This window comes from Enhydra lutris, unplaced genomic scaffold (assembly GCF_002288905.1).
Source record: "Enhydra lutris kenyoni isolate GAN:26980312 unplaced genomic scaffold, ASM228890v2 scaffoldscaffold21, whole genome shotgun sequence".
Classification (NCBI taxonomy): domain Eukaryota; kingdom Metazoa; phylum Chordata; class Mammalia; order Carnivora; family Mustelidae; genus Enhydra; species Enhydra lutris.
In genome coordinates, this window is record NW_019154105.1 from 64,225,831 (window position 1) to 64,239,336 (window position 13,506).

Genomic DNA, 13,506 nt, shown 5'->3' on the forward strand with positions numbered 1-13,506 from the left:
TAAGTAAGGGGAGAAACGATAGAGAACCAAGTTACTTGGTCATGTTATGAATGGGGGTGAGGGAACCATCAAGGGTTGAAAGGAGTGACCCAAATACACATTAGTAGTCTTTGACTTATTATAATCAGCGGGCATTACTTTGGTAATGCAAATACTAATTTTTTTTAAAGACAGGGAGAAATGAAGGAAAACCAAATAAAAGCCATATTGGAGGGTTTCAGGATCCTCTCAGTATGGTGACTGTGCTTGGGAGCATAAAGGTGTGGGTGTAGAGGTGACTGAGACCCTCCCTTGCCTCATAGTCAACAAGAGGACTGAGGATTTGTTTGTTAGTGTTAGAAGTGGGGACTGGGAGGGTGTCAGGGGCAGACTGGCGCTGGCTGGAGACATGGGATCTGAGCCACACCTTGGCAGAATAACAGTGCTAGGAGCAAACACTTCACAAGAAGCTTCCCTACTTCTTGTATGCAAGTCGCTCTAACCATTTTATGTATATTAATTCTTGGTTCCTCCCAAACGCTATCTCACGTGGGTACTTTGTTAACCTCACCCGCACTTTACAGATGAAGAAAATAAATTATTTGCCCAAGAGCAGACAGCTAATCCCAACAAAGCTGAGACCCAAACCACGTCAGTGTGGCTCAGAGTCTCTGCCCCCAATTGCTGTGCCACACAGCCTCTTGGGGTAGGGCTGTGTATGGATGCTAGTTCTGGCTCCGGAGGCTGCAGCAGCTGTGTCTGCTCTAGGGATGCTCCCTGGGTGGACACACTCTTCATCTGGCCAGAAAGGTTCCCAGCAAGGGTCTGGCTAGATGACTTGGGCTTCACCCACAAGCACCCGAAAGGGATCACAGATCATCACTAACTGAGTACCTCACGACTGCCTCCCACCCAGGGGCTCTGGACAGAGCGCCTGGCAGAAGCTCGCCCCCATGTCAATGCTGGCAGCTGAGCCTGAGATCTGGATTTATGTGAAACTGCTGATGCTTTTGCTGTCCACTCTGGCTAGTCCTGTCAGGCGTGCCCCTCCCGTGGGCCTCACTGCACCTGCTCTAGCACGTGTCTGTCCATCTCATGGAGGTGCCCTCCAGGCCCTCCGAATGTCAGTTTTGTGTATGCAAGCCACCTGTGTATTTAAGTCCCAACCTCTCAAACACAGCTTTCAGATGTGAAAATCCAACCATTTCCCCATGATGTGAGGACAAAGAGGGAAAGTGATTGTATTTATAGCTAGTTTTCAAGGGTCTCAGGGTTGGATTCTTTTAAGTACCAAGTTCCCCAGAAGGCTAGTACCAACTGTCAGGATGTTTCTTCCTCCCTCCCTCCCACCCGTCTTCCTTCCCTGCTTCTCTTTATCTCTTGTCTCCTTCCTTCTCTGTCCCTCTTACTTCCTTTTCAGGTTTCTTGAACACTTATGTGCAGGGGCACCTAGCCTATCCATGTCCCATCTGTTGCCATTACTTTAAGCTGGATGGAAGGTGGTCTCAATCCCCAGTCCCCTGCTCCCAGGATGTACAGAACTAAGAGCCCCCACTGACTATAGCAGAAAAACAGTGGAACAAGAGTATCCTCTGGGCATGAAAATTTCCTCTCCACTCTTCTTCCCCCAACCATAGCCACTCAGCTTCCTCAGCAAGGGAGTATGGATTCACCCCTCTCATCTCTCTACCATGAGCTTTTACTCTCTGAGCCACTGCCTCCAAAATTTAATCCATAAAATTTTTTTACCATGCCCTCAGTATTTTTGTCCACTTATAAGTAATATGTATGTGCCATCAAAAATTTCACTTTATAAAACTTGCACATAACGTAGACTTTTTTAGTGTAGGTGTGTTTGCGTATATATATTCAACTTCTACTCTCTTCACAAATTTCAGTTATCCAATATAATGCTGTCAACTGTGTCCTCCATGTTATACATTAAATCCTCAAACCTTATTCAGTTTGTACCCTTGACCAAACTCTCCTTATTCCTCCCACCCCTCAGCCTGTGGCAGGCACTTTCCTAATCTCTGCTTTTATGAGCTTTTTTTAAGATTCCATATATAAGTGATACATGCAGTATCTACATTTCTCCATCTGGCTTATTTCACTTAGCATGATATTCTCAAGGTCCATCCATGTTGTCAAAAAGTGGCAGGAGGCCCTTCTCTCTCGTGGCTGAATAAAATTCCATTGTATATACAGACCACATCTTCTTTATCCATTCATCTACTGATGGACACTTAGGTTGTCCTAGGTTTGTCCTAAGTTTGGCTACTATGAATGATGCTGCCAAAACTAGACATTTTCAAAGTATTAGATAAAATACTCTTATAAGTAGAGGTTCTCCAACGTTCTTGCACCTACCATAGAGCCCACAGCTTTAAATCAACAAGGAGCGAACCCAGCTGCCTGCAGCTCTTGCTAACTGGGGTTTCTGTTTCTCTATCTCTAGGACATGTTCACATCACAGACTTCAACATAGCGACGATCGTGAAAGGAGCAGAAAAGGCTTCCTCCATGGCCGGGACCAAGCCCTACATGGGTGAGTGTTCCAGGCCCCTTTGAGGAGCCAGAGACCCAGTGCCTGACCTCAGCATTCCAGTCCTTCTCCTCCACACCAGGACCTGGCTGTCCCCAGTACGTGCTGGGTTCTCTCACACTTTATCCTTGCTGTCCTGTCTGCCAGAAAGACCTTCTTCTCCCGTGATTTCCAGAGAACTCCTACATAGCCAGAAATCCTTGCTTCAGGCTTGGGGAAAAACACACTAAAACAGATAAAAAAACTATATTTTCTTTTTTAATAATGTCCAGTAGTGCAGCCAGAATATAACTTTGTTGCTGGTCATATGGGGTCTATATTCCTAGGAACACAGTGCCTTTCCAATGTGTATTTTCAAGTTGGATTTTCTTTAGAACCTTTGATGTATCATTTTTTTCCTACTTTCTTTTTTTTCTTTTTAAAGTGTTTATTTCTTTTTAAAGTGTTTATTTCTTTTGTTTTATTTCTTTTTAGTGTTTATTTTAATTTAATTTTTACTTTTTTTCTTTTTAAAGTGTTCATTTCTTTTTAAAGTGTTTATTTCTTTTGTTTTATTTCTTTTTAGTGTTTATTTTAATTTAATTTTACTTTTTCAGTGTTTCAAGATTCATTGTTTATGCACCACACCCAGTGCTCCATGCAATATGGGAAGTATCATTTTTAGAAACATTCCATTCCTGTACTTTGGTTTTCTCTAAGGACAGCTATTATCTGAATGTGGAGTCTTTACAAATTTTCAGTATTTGTTATTTTCAAATCTTTTGCATCTCTTCCTTTATCTTTTTAAAATATTTCCCATTTTTCTCTTCCTTCTTTTAAAGATTACCTGTTGTGTTTATTTGCTTTGTATGCTTTCTAGTGAAATATTTATTACTAAAATAATTTCCCCTCTAATTTTTTCCCTGAGTTTTCTTGCCTGATTTTTTAGTTTCTCAATTCCGCTTTGTTCTGTTCTCTCATGTCTTATGTAGTTTTCTTAATGTCTATATTAATTCTTAATGTCTATATTAATTAATGATTACTGTATAACAAAGCAAGTCAAAACCTAGTGGCTTATGCCATGTTCACAGATGGGGAGAATTGAAATTGTTCAAATGTCTGTACTACCCAAAGCAATCCACAGATTCAGTGCAATCCCTATCAAAATACCAATAACATTTTTCACAGTAAAAGAAATAATTCTAAAGTTTGCATAGAATCACAAAAGACTCCTGAATAACCAAAGCAATCTTGGAAAAGAAGAAGAAAACTGGAGATACCACATTTCCAGATTTCAAGATTTAATTCAAAGCTGTAGTGATCAAAAGCATATGGGGTGGCACAAAAACAGACACATAGATCAGTGGGAAAGAATAGAGAACCTGAAAATAAACCCATGCATATATGGTCAATTCATCTATGACAAAGGAGGCAAGAATATGTAATGGGAAAATGTTAGTCTCATCAACAAATGGTGCTGGGAAAACTGTATAGCCACATGCAAAAGAATGAAAAGGAACCACTTTCTTACAGCATACACAAAAATAAACTCAAAAAGGATTAAGACCCTAAATGTGCGACCTAAAAACCATAGAAACCCTGAAAGAGAGCACAGGCAGAGAGATATCAGCTGTAGCAACATTTTTCCTAGATCTGTCTCCTCTGGCAAGGGAAACAAAGGCTAAATTAAAATACCAGAAATACATCAAAATAAAAAGCTGCTGCACAGTGAAGAAAACAATGAACAAAACAAAAGGACAATCTACTGAATGGAAGACATTTGCAAGTGACATATCCGATAAAGCATTTTAGTATCCAGGGGCACCTGGGTGGCTTAGGTAGTTCAGCAACTGCCTTAGGCTCAGGTCATGATCCTGGAGTCCTGGGATTGAGTCGCACATCGCACATCGGGCTCCCTGCTCTGCAAAGAATCTGCTTCTCCCTCTGACCCTGCCCCTTCTCATGCTCATTCTCTCTTTCAAATATATTAAATTCTTAAAAAAAAAAAGCATTAGTATCCAAAATATATAAAGAACTTATATAACTCAACACCAAAATACCAACACCAATAATAATAGTAATACAATTTAAAAATGGGCAGAGGATCTGAATAGATGTTTCTCCAAAGAAGACATACAGATGGCCAACAGGTACATGAAAAGACTCTCAACATCACTCATCATCAGGGAAATGCAAATCAAAACTGCAGTAAGATATTACCTTATACCTGAGAATGGGCAGTATCAAAAAGACAAGAAACAATAGGTGTTGATGTGGATCCAGAAAAAAAGGAGCACTCATGCACTGTTGGTGGGAATGCACCCTGGTGCGGCCACTGTGGAAAACAGTATGGAGATTCCTCAAAAAATTGAAAATAGAACTCCCCTATGACCTAGTAACTCCAATACTGAATATTTACTCAAAGAAAATGAAAACAGTAATTTGAAATGCATTATGTATGCATCCCTACATGTATTGCAACATTATTTACAATAGCCAAGATACAGAAGCAACCTAAGTGTCCATCGATAGAGGAATAGATAAAGAGGGTGTGGTGTACATATATACAATGGATTATGAGTCATAAAAAAGAATGAGATCTTGACATTTGCAACAACATGGATGAACCTAGAGGATATTCTATTAAGTGAAATAAGTCATCCAGAAAAAGACAAATACCATATGATTTCACTCATATGTGGATTCTAAAAAACAAACAAATGAACAAACATGAGGCAGAAACAGATCCATAATACAGAGAACAAACCAATGGTTACCAGAGGAGGGGGACAGGGGGATGGGAAAACTGGGGGAGGGAAGTGGGAGGTACACACTTCCAGTTAGGGAGTAAGTGTATCACAGGATGAAAGGCACTGGCACAGGGAATATAGTCAGTGGTATTGTAATAGTGTGTGGACAGAAGGCAGCTACAGTTGTGAGCATAAAAAAAGCATAAAATACAGTGTTGTAGAATCACTGTGTTGCACATTTGAAACTAATGTAACATTGTATGTCAACTATACTTCAATAAAAAATAAAGAAAGGAAGTTAAAAAATAAGTTTGGGGAAAGTAAATGAACACTTTTTTAATTTAAATATAATTAGCCAACATATAGTACATCATTCGTTTTTGATGTAGTGTTCAATGATTCATTAGTTGTGTAAATGAACACTGTTTAAAAAAACACTTAGTAGTTTAGAACAGCAATAATGTGCTATTTCTCACAATCTACCATTTGACTGAGTGGTTCCCCTGCTGGTTTAGGCTGGGCACATTCATACCCCTCGTGGGTCTGCTGGGGGCTGGGCTCAGGGAGGACAGCTGAGTCTTTCTCTACATGGTCTTTCATCATCAAATGGACTGCAGTGAGCTTGCATGGAAGGAGAAGCCGATTGGGTTAAAGAAGGAGAAGCCCATTCCCACATGCTTATCAGGCTTCCCCTTGCTTCACATTTCCTGATGTCCAGTTGGCCAAAGGAAGTCACATGACCAAGACCAGAGACCATGTGGGAGGGGACTGTGGGGAATGTGGGAGGAAAATGAATACCAAAAGGCCCCATTCATCCAGAAACCATTCATGAAACAAGTCACCACACTGTCTTTCATACTTTTGAAATAGTAGGTTACAATTTTTCCCTGAAAAAAAAAAAATTATTTTTTGGTGGGTGGGGGCACATCTTTCTGATTAATCATCATTGTAAAGTGTGTTATTCTGCCCTTTATTTTCCTTCTTCTTATGATAACTTTGCATGGAATTTGGCTTTGATACTCTAATGTTCCTTTTTTTTTTTTTTTTTTTTTCTAATGGGAAATTAGTTTTCCTGAACTTGTGGAAGATGATATTGTTCAGGGTAGTTTTTCTAACTGAGTATCTTCTGTTGTTTTCATGAAGCATCAAAATCCAAGGCCGCTTGTTACCCGGGAATTCCTGGTTCATTCTACTTGCTTACTTTTAGCTGGAGCTTCTTTCTCTTTTGTCTGTAGGGTCCCCATCCCACTCGGTTTTGGTTCTACTTCCAATAGTTTCTCCTTGGGGCTCCTTCTAGAAGGGAGCTCTGGCTGGAGGGTGACAGAGATGTGGGGTTCCAGACTGACCTCCTGCAGAACTTACCAAGGGCCCCTTTGCCTCACCTGCCACTGTACTGGACAAGCTGCTCCAGGCTTTAGCTGCTCTTCCCCAACTGGCCATCTGGATCCCCCCGTAAATGCCTGCTGGCTGTCTTGCAGCTCTCTGTTCTCTGGTCCATCATATGTTGCCTTGTTTCTTCCCTGTGTTCCCTTCTCTGCAGAAGTCACTCCCATGGCAGTCTTGTCACTGTTGCCCGTTTGTTCCCATGCACTTACATTTTGGGGCTTGTGGGAGGACAATTTAGTTTTGTAGTTGGTGTTCCTCATGGGTTTTGGCTTAGCTGTTCATCTGTTCTATCGGTTTACGTGTGTTGATCTGCCGAGATTCAAAAACCATGTCCTCACCTCCCAGAATTTACTACATGTGTCATTCATCTCTTATTTCCTAAATCAATTTTAAAAATGAAGTTTGGCCACAAGTCATAGTAAAAATAGTACTTAGTATTTGCTATGTGCCCAGCTTTATCTACTGCTCACAAATACAAAGCGGCCACAATTATTTATTCCTACTTTAGAGCTGAGGAAACAGACTGAGGGGTCATGAGGGACCCACCCAGGCAGACGTTGGTGACGAGAGTCAGACCCAGGTCAGCATGGACACCAGAAGGTATGCTTACAATCTGTACTCTTCAGACAGCCCCCTTGGGATGCTGAGTATTTACACCAATAGAGCTTTCACTCTTGAAGGTCTTCTGGAAATCTCTTTCCAGACGATTCCAGAGCTGAAGCCAGTCCATCCGAGGAGACACTGACTTGACAAATTTTGGGAGAATGGGTTGAAAGGGGTGTTAAGGCTGCTGCCCAGGCTTCTGGTAAAGGTGTGTGGGGAGCACAGCAGGGGCCTCAGGCATGTGGGGTTCCAGGAGTCCCAGGTTTGAATCTGAGGTGTCCCTGGGAGATGCTGTCCAGGCTTTTGGAATGATGTGGACAGCATCTGTGGACTGGGGAGTTACCAGCACTGAGATGCAGCAAAGCCAACACAGAGGCAGGATCCCCCAGGGAGGATGCAGGAGAGAAGAGCACCAAGCCCCTTGGAGGCCCAGGGGACACTGTCCCAGCCAGAGAAGCAGACAGAATGGAAGGAGCCATCTTTTCCAGAAGGGGCAGTGAGGAGAGGAAAATGACATGTAGAGAAGAAGTTCCCCTGTGGAGCCACCTCCATAACCCTATAAAGTTAGTTCTGACATCCTTTAGGAACAGCCTAAAGCTGTTCGATCGATCTCCGGGAATACAGAGCCCAGACCACTGGAGAAGTGAGCCTAGACCACTGGAGTAGTATTGTACCAACCCTTTCTTTTCTGCCCCTGCTCCACCACCATGCATAGAACACTCTCCCAGCACCTCCTCTGAGACACCCCCTGGGCCTTCCCCATTCTCATTCCCTGACTTCCCACTGCTGTCCTGGCTCTCAGCCTCTGGAAAAGCAGACCAGTGGTGACACAGCTGACCACTCTGTCTCCATAGTGGCCCCACCACCAAGAGAGAGAAGAAAACCAACACATACTGTGACCCTGCTGTGTGTCTGTCATTGCCTATAATCCTCAGAAGACCCACATGCAGCTTCCACTTCTCTCCAGTTTATCGATGAAGAAGCTGAGGCCTGGGGGGGGGGGGGTTCATTAACATGCCCAGAGTTATGCAGCAGGCAAGTGAGAGAGCCAGAATCTGAAGCCATGTCTACAAGGGTCCAAAGCCCATGCTTTTGCCACTATACCAAGCTGCCTTTTGACACTGAGTTCCTGTGTCAGAAAGCCATATTTCTCAGACAAGAAAAAAGTTTGTTGTCCCAAGTGTGTGTAGGATTTGGGGCTCCTGATGTCCTTCTGTTTAGAAGAGCCTTAGTCCTGAATTAATAAACAGGTGCACAGGAGAGATTTTTCTGGGATTTAGAGAGCACCAAATGGATTTTTTTTTTTCAGACACCATAGGGGTTGACAGGACCAGGCAGTGGGAGTTCATTGGGGAAGACAGGATGAAGGAGGGCTCTCTCAGTAAATTCAAGTCCTACAGCTCCCAGGGCTATAAACTCCTGAGGACAAGTGGCAGGTTTGTCGATTTTTTTTCCACTTGTACTGTTCAGTTCAAAGGCCCAATTACAAGCTCCCAGAATGTTTCAAACACAGATTCAGAGAACAGGCTGATGAGTAAGCTCCCAGAGGTTGCTCATGAAGGATGATCCTGGAAGAAACATTTGCATAGAACTGAATTTTCATTAATTAAAAGAGCAGATGGAATTCACAGTCAGAGAAAAAAGAAATCTCTCTGAAATGTGCCAGATTAGAAGTCAGAAATGTTCCAGCAACCACCGGGGCTTCAGAGTTTATGCATCGTCAGTGGAATAAAGAGCTGAGCATTCATTCAGCAAATATTTATGGAATGTTTAGGAGATAAACGGGGTGAAGGCACAGGGGCTCAGAGGAGACTGATGCTCTCTGGGGCCCGGGGGCTCACCATCTAGTGGGGCAGATAGATGCGTAGGCACAGGCGTAAACAGGACACTGTCAAGACAGATTCCTGGAGAAGGTGACCATCTGAGTTAGACTCTGAGGGTGTGCTCAGAGTTTGCCTACTGGGTAAGGATAAGGAGACACCATTTCAGTCAGAGGCATCAGCCCGGGTGGAGGTACAGGAGGGGCAACAGCATGGTGTGTTGGGGGACAGCTGCAGCTCCACTTCTTGTATGGCTTATAGACCAAGATGGCGTGGGGAGGGAGCAAAGAGACAGACCAAAGCATGGGGGTCTTGAATCCATGATAATAGCCTGTGGAGCCAGCAGAAAGCTAGGAGGGGGTCCAGTGAAGTGTCGCCTTCAGCATGGGGCAGTTTGGGTATCTTTCACTTAGCGGCTCCCTGGACTTGGGCCCTTCTCAACATGATGAACACTCAGAAGTGTTGGCTGCCAAACCACGTGCCCTGACAGTTTTCTCATCTGAGTAATGGGATTAATGATGATGTAATCTGCCTTAGTCGGTTGTCTGTGAGGATTTCATGGCATGGCTATGGAAGGTACATAACATAATGTCTGGCAAATGGTGAATGCACAGGTCTGGGAGCCGATAGTGTTGTTATTGTTGCCACAGTTATGATTTAGATGGTTGATTATTTGGTATCTGCTTAGCACTGGGAATCCAGGGCCTGGATTGGGAACTCCCTTGCCTTATGGTGCTCACAGTCCAGCAGGGAAAACAGACCCTAAACAGCTGGTTCATTATAGGAGCTGAGTTGGCTGGAGGATGCTGGGTGCACTGGGGGATCACAGAGCTGGTGCCTTGCCTGCATTCACTGAATGTTAGTCCCTCCCCCAGGTTGCTGCAGTGAGCAGACGAGTGGTTGCTGAGCCATGATGATGATGCTAACATCTGCTTCTCGGCCTTTTGGCTAAGATCAAGTACATAATGATGCTAGTATGGTCCTTGTTGAAATGATCAAGGTTAGTGACATTTGCTGCCGCCTGTGCCAGAGAAAGTAAGAGAGCCAGTGTTCAGACCCAGGCCAGTGAGGCTGCAGTGCTCAGCATCTTTCCTGAGAACCTGTCCATTCATGCATTCATTCATCCATCCACCCATCCATCCGTCCATCCATCCATTCATCCATCTTCACGAATCTATTGAGTACTTTCTACGTTCCAGGCAGTGTTCTATGGCCCCCAAATACGTCTGTGAACAAACAGATAATTCTCCTGCACTCATTAGGTTGGCTATGTATAAGGTAGATAATCACCTTAAAAAATCACAAAACTAATAAATATATAGCTGGAGATGTTTATTTTTGAGTGACAATTTACCTGCAGTGAAGTGCACTCTTTCAGGGCAACATTCTATGAATTTGGACAAACACAAATAGTCACATAAGCACCACCACAATGAAAGTACAGAACAGTTCCATCACCCTCAAAGTTCCCTCATCCCAATCCCTGGTAACCAGTGATCAGTTCAGACTATTCCAGAGAGTCATAGAAATGGAGTCATATGGTCTACAGCCTTTTGAATCTGGGGTTTGTTTTTTTTTTCTTTTTTTTTTTCCTTTAAGATTTTATTTATTTATTTATTTATTTATTTATTTATTTATTTATTTAGAGGCGGCAAGGGAGAGAGAGAGAGCATGCACAAGCAGGGGGAGCAGAAGAGGGAGAGAGAGAAGCAGGCTCTTCACTGAGCAGGGAGCCCGATGTGGGGCTCCATCCCAGGACCTTGGGATCGTGACCTGGGGTGAAGGCAGACGCTTCATGACTGAGCCACCCAGGGACCCTAGCAAATCTGGGTTTTTTCACTTTGAATGATGCATTTGAGATTTATTCATTTTGTGTGTTTCAGTAGGTTTCCCCCTTTTTTTAATTGTGTTACATTAGTTACCATAAAATACATCATTAGTTTTTGATGCAGTGTTTCAAGATTCATTGTTTATGCACCACACCCAGTGCTCCATGCAATACATGCCCTCCTTAATACCCACCACCAGGCTCACCCATCCCCCCACTCCCTCCCCTCCAAAACCCTGTTTGTTTCTCAGAGTCCACAGTCTCTCATGGTTCATCTCCCCCTCCAATTTCCCCCAATTCACTTTTCCTTTCCTTCTCCTAATGTCTTCCATGTTATTGCATATGCTCCACAAGTGAAACCATATGATAATTGACTCTCTTCTTGACTAATTTCACTCAGCATAATCTCCTCCAGTCTCGTCCATGTTGATACAAAAGTTGGGTGTTCATCCTTTCTGATGGAGGTGTAATATTCCCTTGTATATATGGACCATATCTTCTTTATCTGTTCATCTTTTGAAGGGTATCTCAGCTCTTTCCACAGCTGGCTATCAGTAGCTTTCCCTTTTGATGGATTGGCAAGTAAAACTCTATTGGATGAATAGACACAATGAGTTTATCCATTCACCAGTTGAGGGACACTTAAGTTATTTCCAGTTGTACGTAATTATGAATGAGACTACTATAAGCATTTGCTTTCAGGTTTTTATGTGAACTTAAGTTTCCAATTCTCTAGAATAATTACCTAGAAGTGGGATTGCTTGGTCATATGGTAAGCGTATGTTGAACTTCCTGAGAAATGGAGAAACTGTTACCCAGGATGGCTGGACCATTTTATATCCCCACAAGCAATGTATGAAGGCTCTGGCTTCTCGACACCCTCACCAGCACAGGGGTTATTGGCCCGTGGTCATTGCTTTTCTTATCAGCCCTTCTAATAGGCAGGGAGTAGTTTGATTTCACAAGTCCCTAATGACTAAAGGTGTGCTACATATTTTAATTTGCTTATTTACCATCCATTTATCTTCTTTATGAAGTATCTATCCAAATCATTCCCATTAATGATTTTTATTAATTCAGCTTTGGGAATTCTTTATATATCCTAGATATAAGTCCTTCATCTGATAGGTGTTTTGCAAAAATTTTGGCCCATCAGTGGCTTGTCTTTCTTTTGCCATAATAGAATCTTTCTAGAAATAGAAGTTTTAAATTTGGATGAAGTTCAGTTTTTTAAGAGATTTTATTTATTTTTTATTAATTTAATTTTATTTTTTCAGTGTTCCAAGATTCATTGTTTATGCACCACACCCAGTGCTCCAGGCAATACGAGCCCTCCTTAATATCCACCAACAGGATATTTTATTTCTTGATCATGTATTTCGTGTCGTATCTAAACATCTTTTCCTCATATGAGTTAACAAAGATTTTTTTCTTTGTTTTCTTGTAAAAGTTTTATACTTTTGGATTTCACATTTAAAGCTACATTCATTTTTAATTTAGTTTTTAGTACAGTGTGAGGCGAAGATGGAGCTTTATTTATTTGCATACAGCTATCCAATTGTTCCAGCAACCTTTGTTGAAAACACTGTTCTTTCCCTACTGCATTGCCTTTGCAACCTTGCAACCGAATTGTCAAAACTCAATTGACTGTAAATGTATGGGTCTATTTCTGGATTCTTTTCTGTTCCATTGGTCTATTTGTTGAGGCTCTACCTGGTATCATACTTTTCCTGTACCTTTGCAATAATACTTGAAATCAGTCTTCCAACTCTCTTTTTCTTTTCAAAATTATTTTGGCTATTCTAGATCCTTTCCCTTTTCACTGAAACTTGAAAATCTGCTTGTTAATTTCTACAAAAAGAAAAACAAAACTCTGCTGAATTTTTGTTCGGATTGTACTGAATCTGTGATGAGTATAGATAGAAATGGCCCCTGAACAATGTGGACTCTTCCAGTCACAGAATATTTCTCCATGTATTTATGGCACCTTGGATTCTCTCATCAGCATTATATAGTTTTCAGATTGCACATATTTTGTTACATTTACCTAAGTACCTTACAGATTTTTGGAGGCATGTGAATGGTACTTTAAAAAAATTAATTACAATCTTCTTTTATCTGTTCCTCAGCAGATGGACATCTGGGCTGTTTCAATAATTTGGCTATTGTAGATAATGCTGGCTAATGCTGCTATAAACAGCAGGGTACATATAAGATGTGAGATATATCTAGATATAGATATAGATGCATTTTTGGAATATTATTCAGCCATCAAAAAGAATGAAATCTTGCCATCTACAATGGCATAGATAGAGCCAGAAAGTATTATGCTGAGTGAAATAAGTCAGTCAGAAAAAGACAAATGCCATATGATCTCACTCATATGTGGAATTTAAAAAACAAAACAAATGAGCAAAGAGAAAAAAAAGAGGAAGAGAGGCAAACCAAGAGAGAAACTCAACTATAGAGAACAAACTGATAGTTACCAGAGGGGAAGTAGATGGAGGATGGAGGAAATCGGTGATGGGGATTAAGGAGTCCACTTGTGAAGAGCACCTGGCATTGCATGGAAGTGTTGAATCACTACATTGTACACCTGAAACCAACATTTCACTC

The 13,506-nt window shown here is 42.0% G+C and overlaps 1 protein-coding gene across 2 annotated transcripts in view; it reads left to right on the forward strand.

Moving 5' to 3' along the window:
* The window catches only part of LOC111149215 (serine/threonine kinase 32B), a 404,797-nt gene that overhangs the window by 333,383 nt on the left and 57,908 nt on the right, over positions 1-13,506 (forward strand). Inside the window, exon 6 of one of the 2 annotated variants that reach the window (XM_022506161.1) lies at positions 2,438-2,527. The exons of the other annotated variant lie outside the window; for it this stretch is intronic. Within the exon in view, the coding sequence (XP_022361869.1) occupies positions 2,438-2,527 (90 nt within the window). The remainder of the gene's footprint in view (positions 1-2,437; positions 2,528-13,506) is intronic. 2 annotated transcript variants of the gene reach the window in all.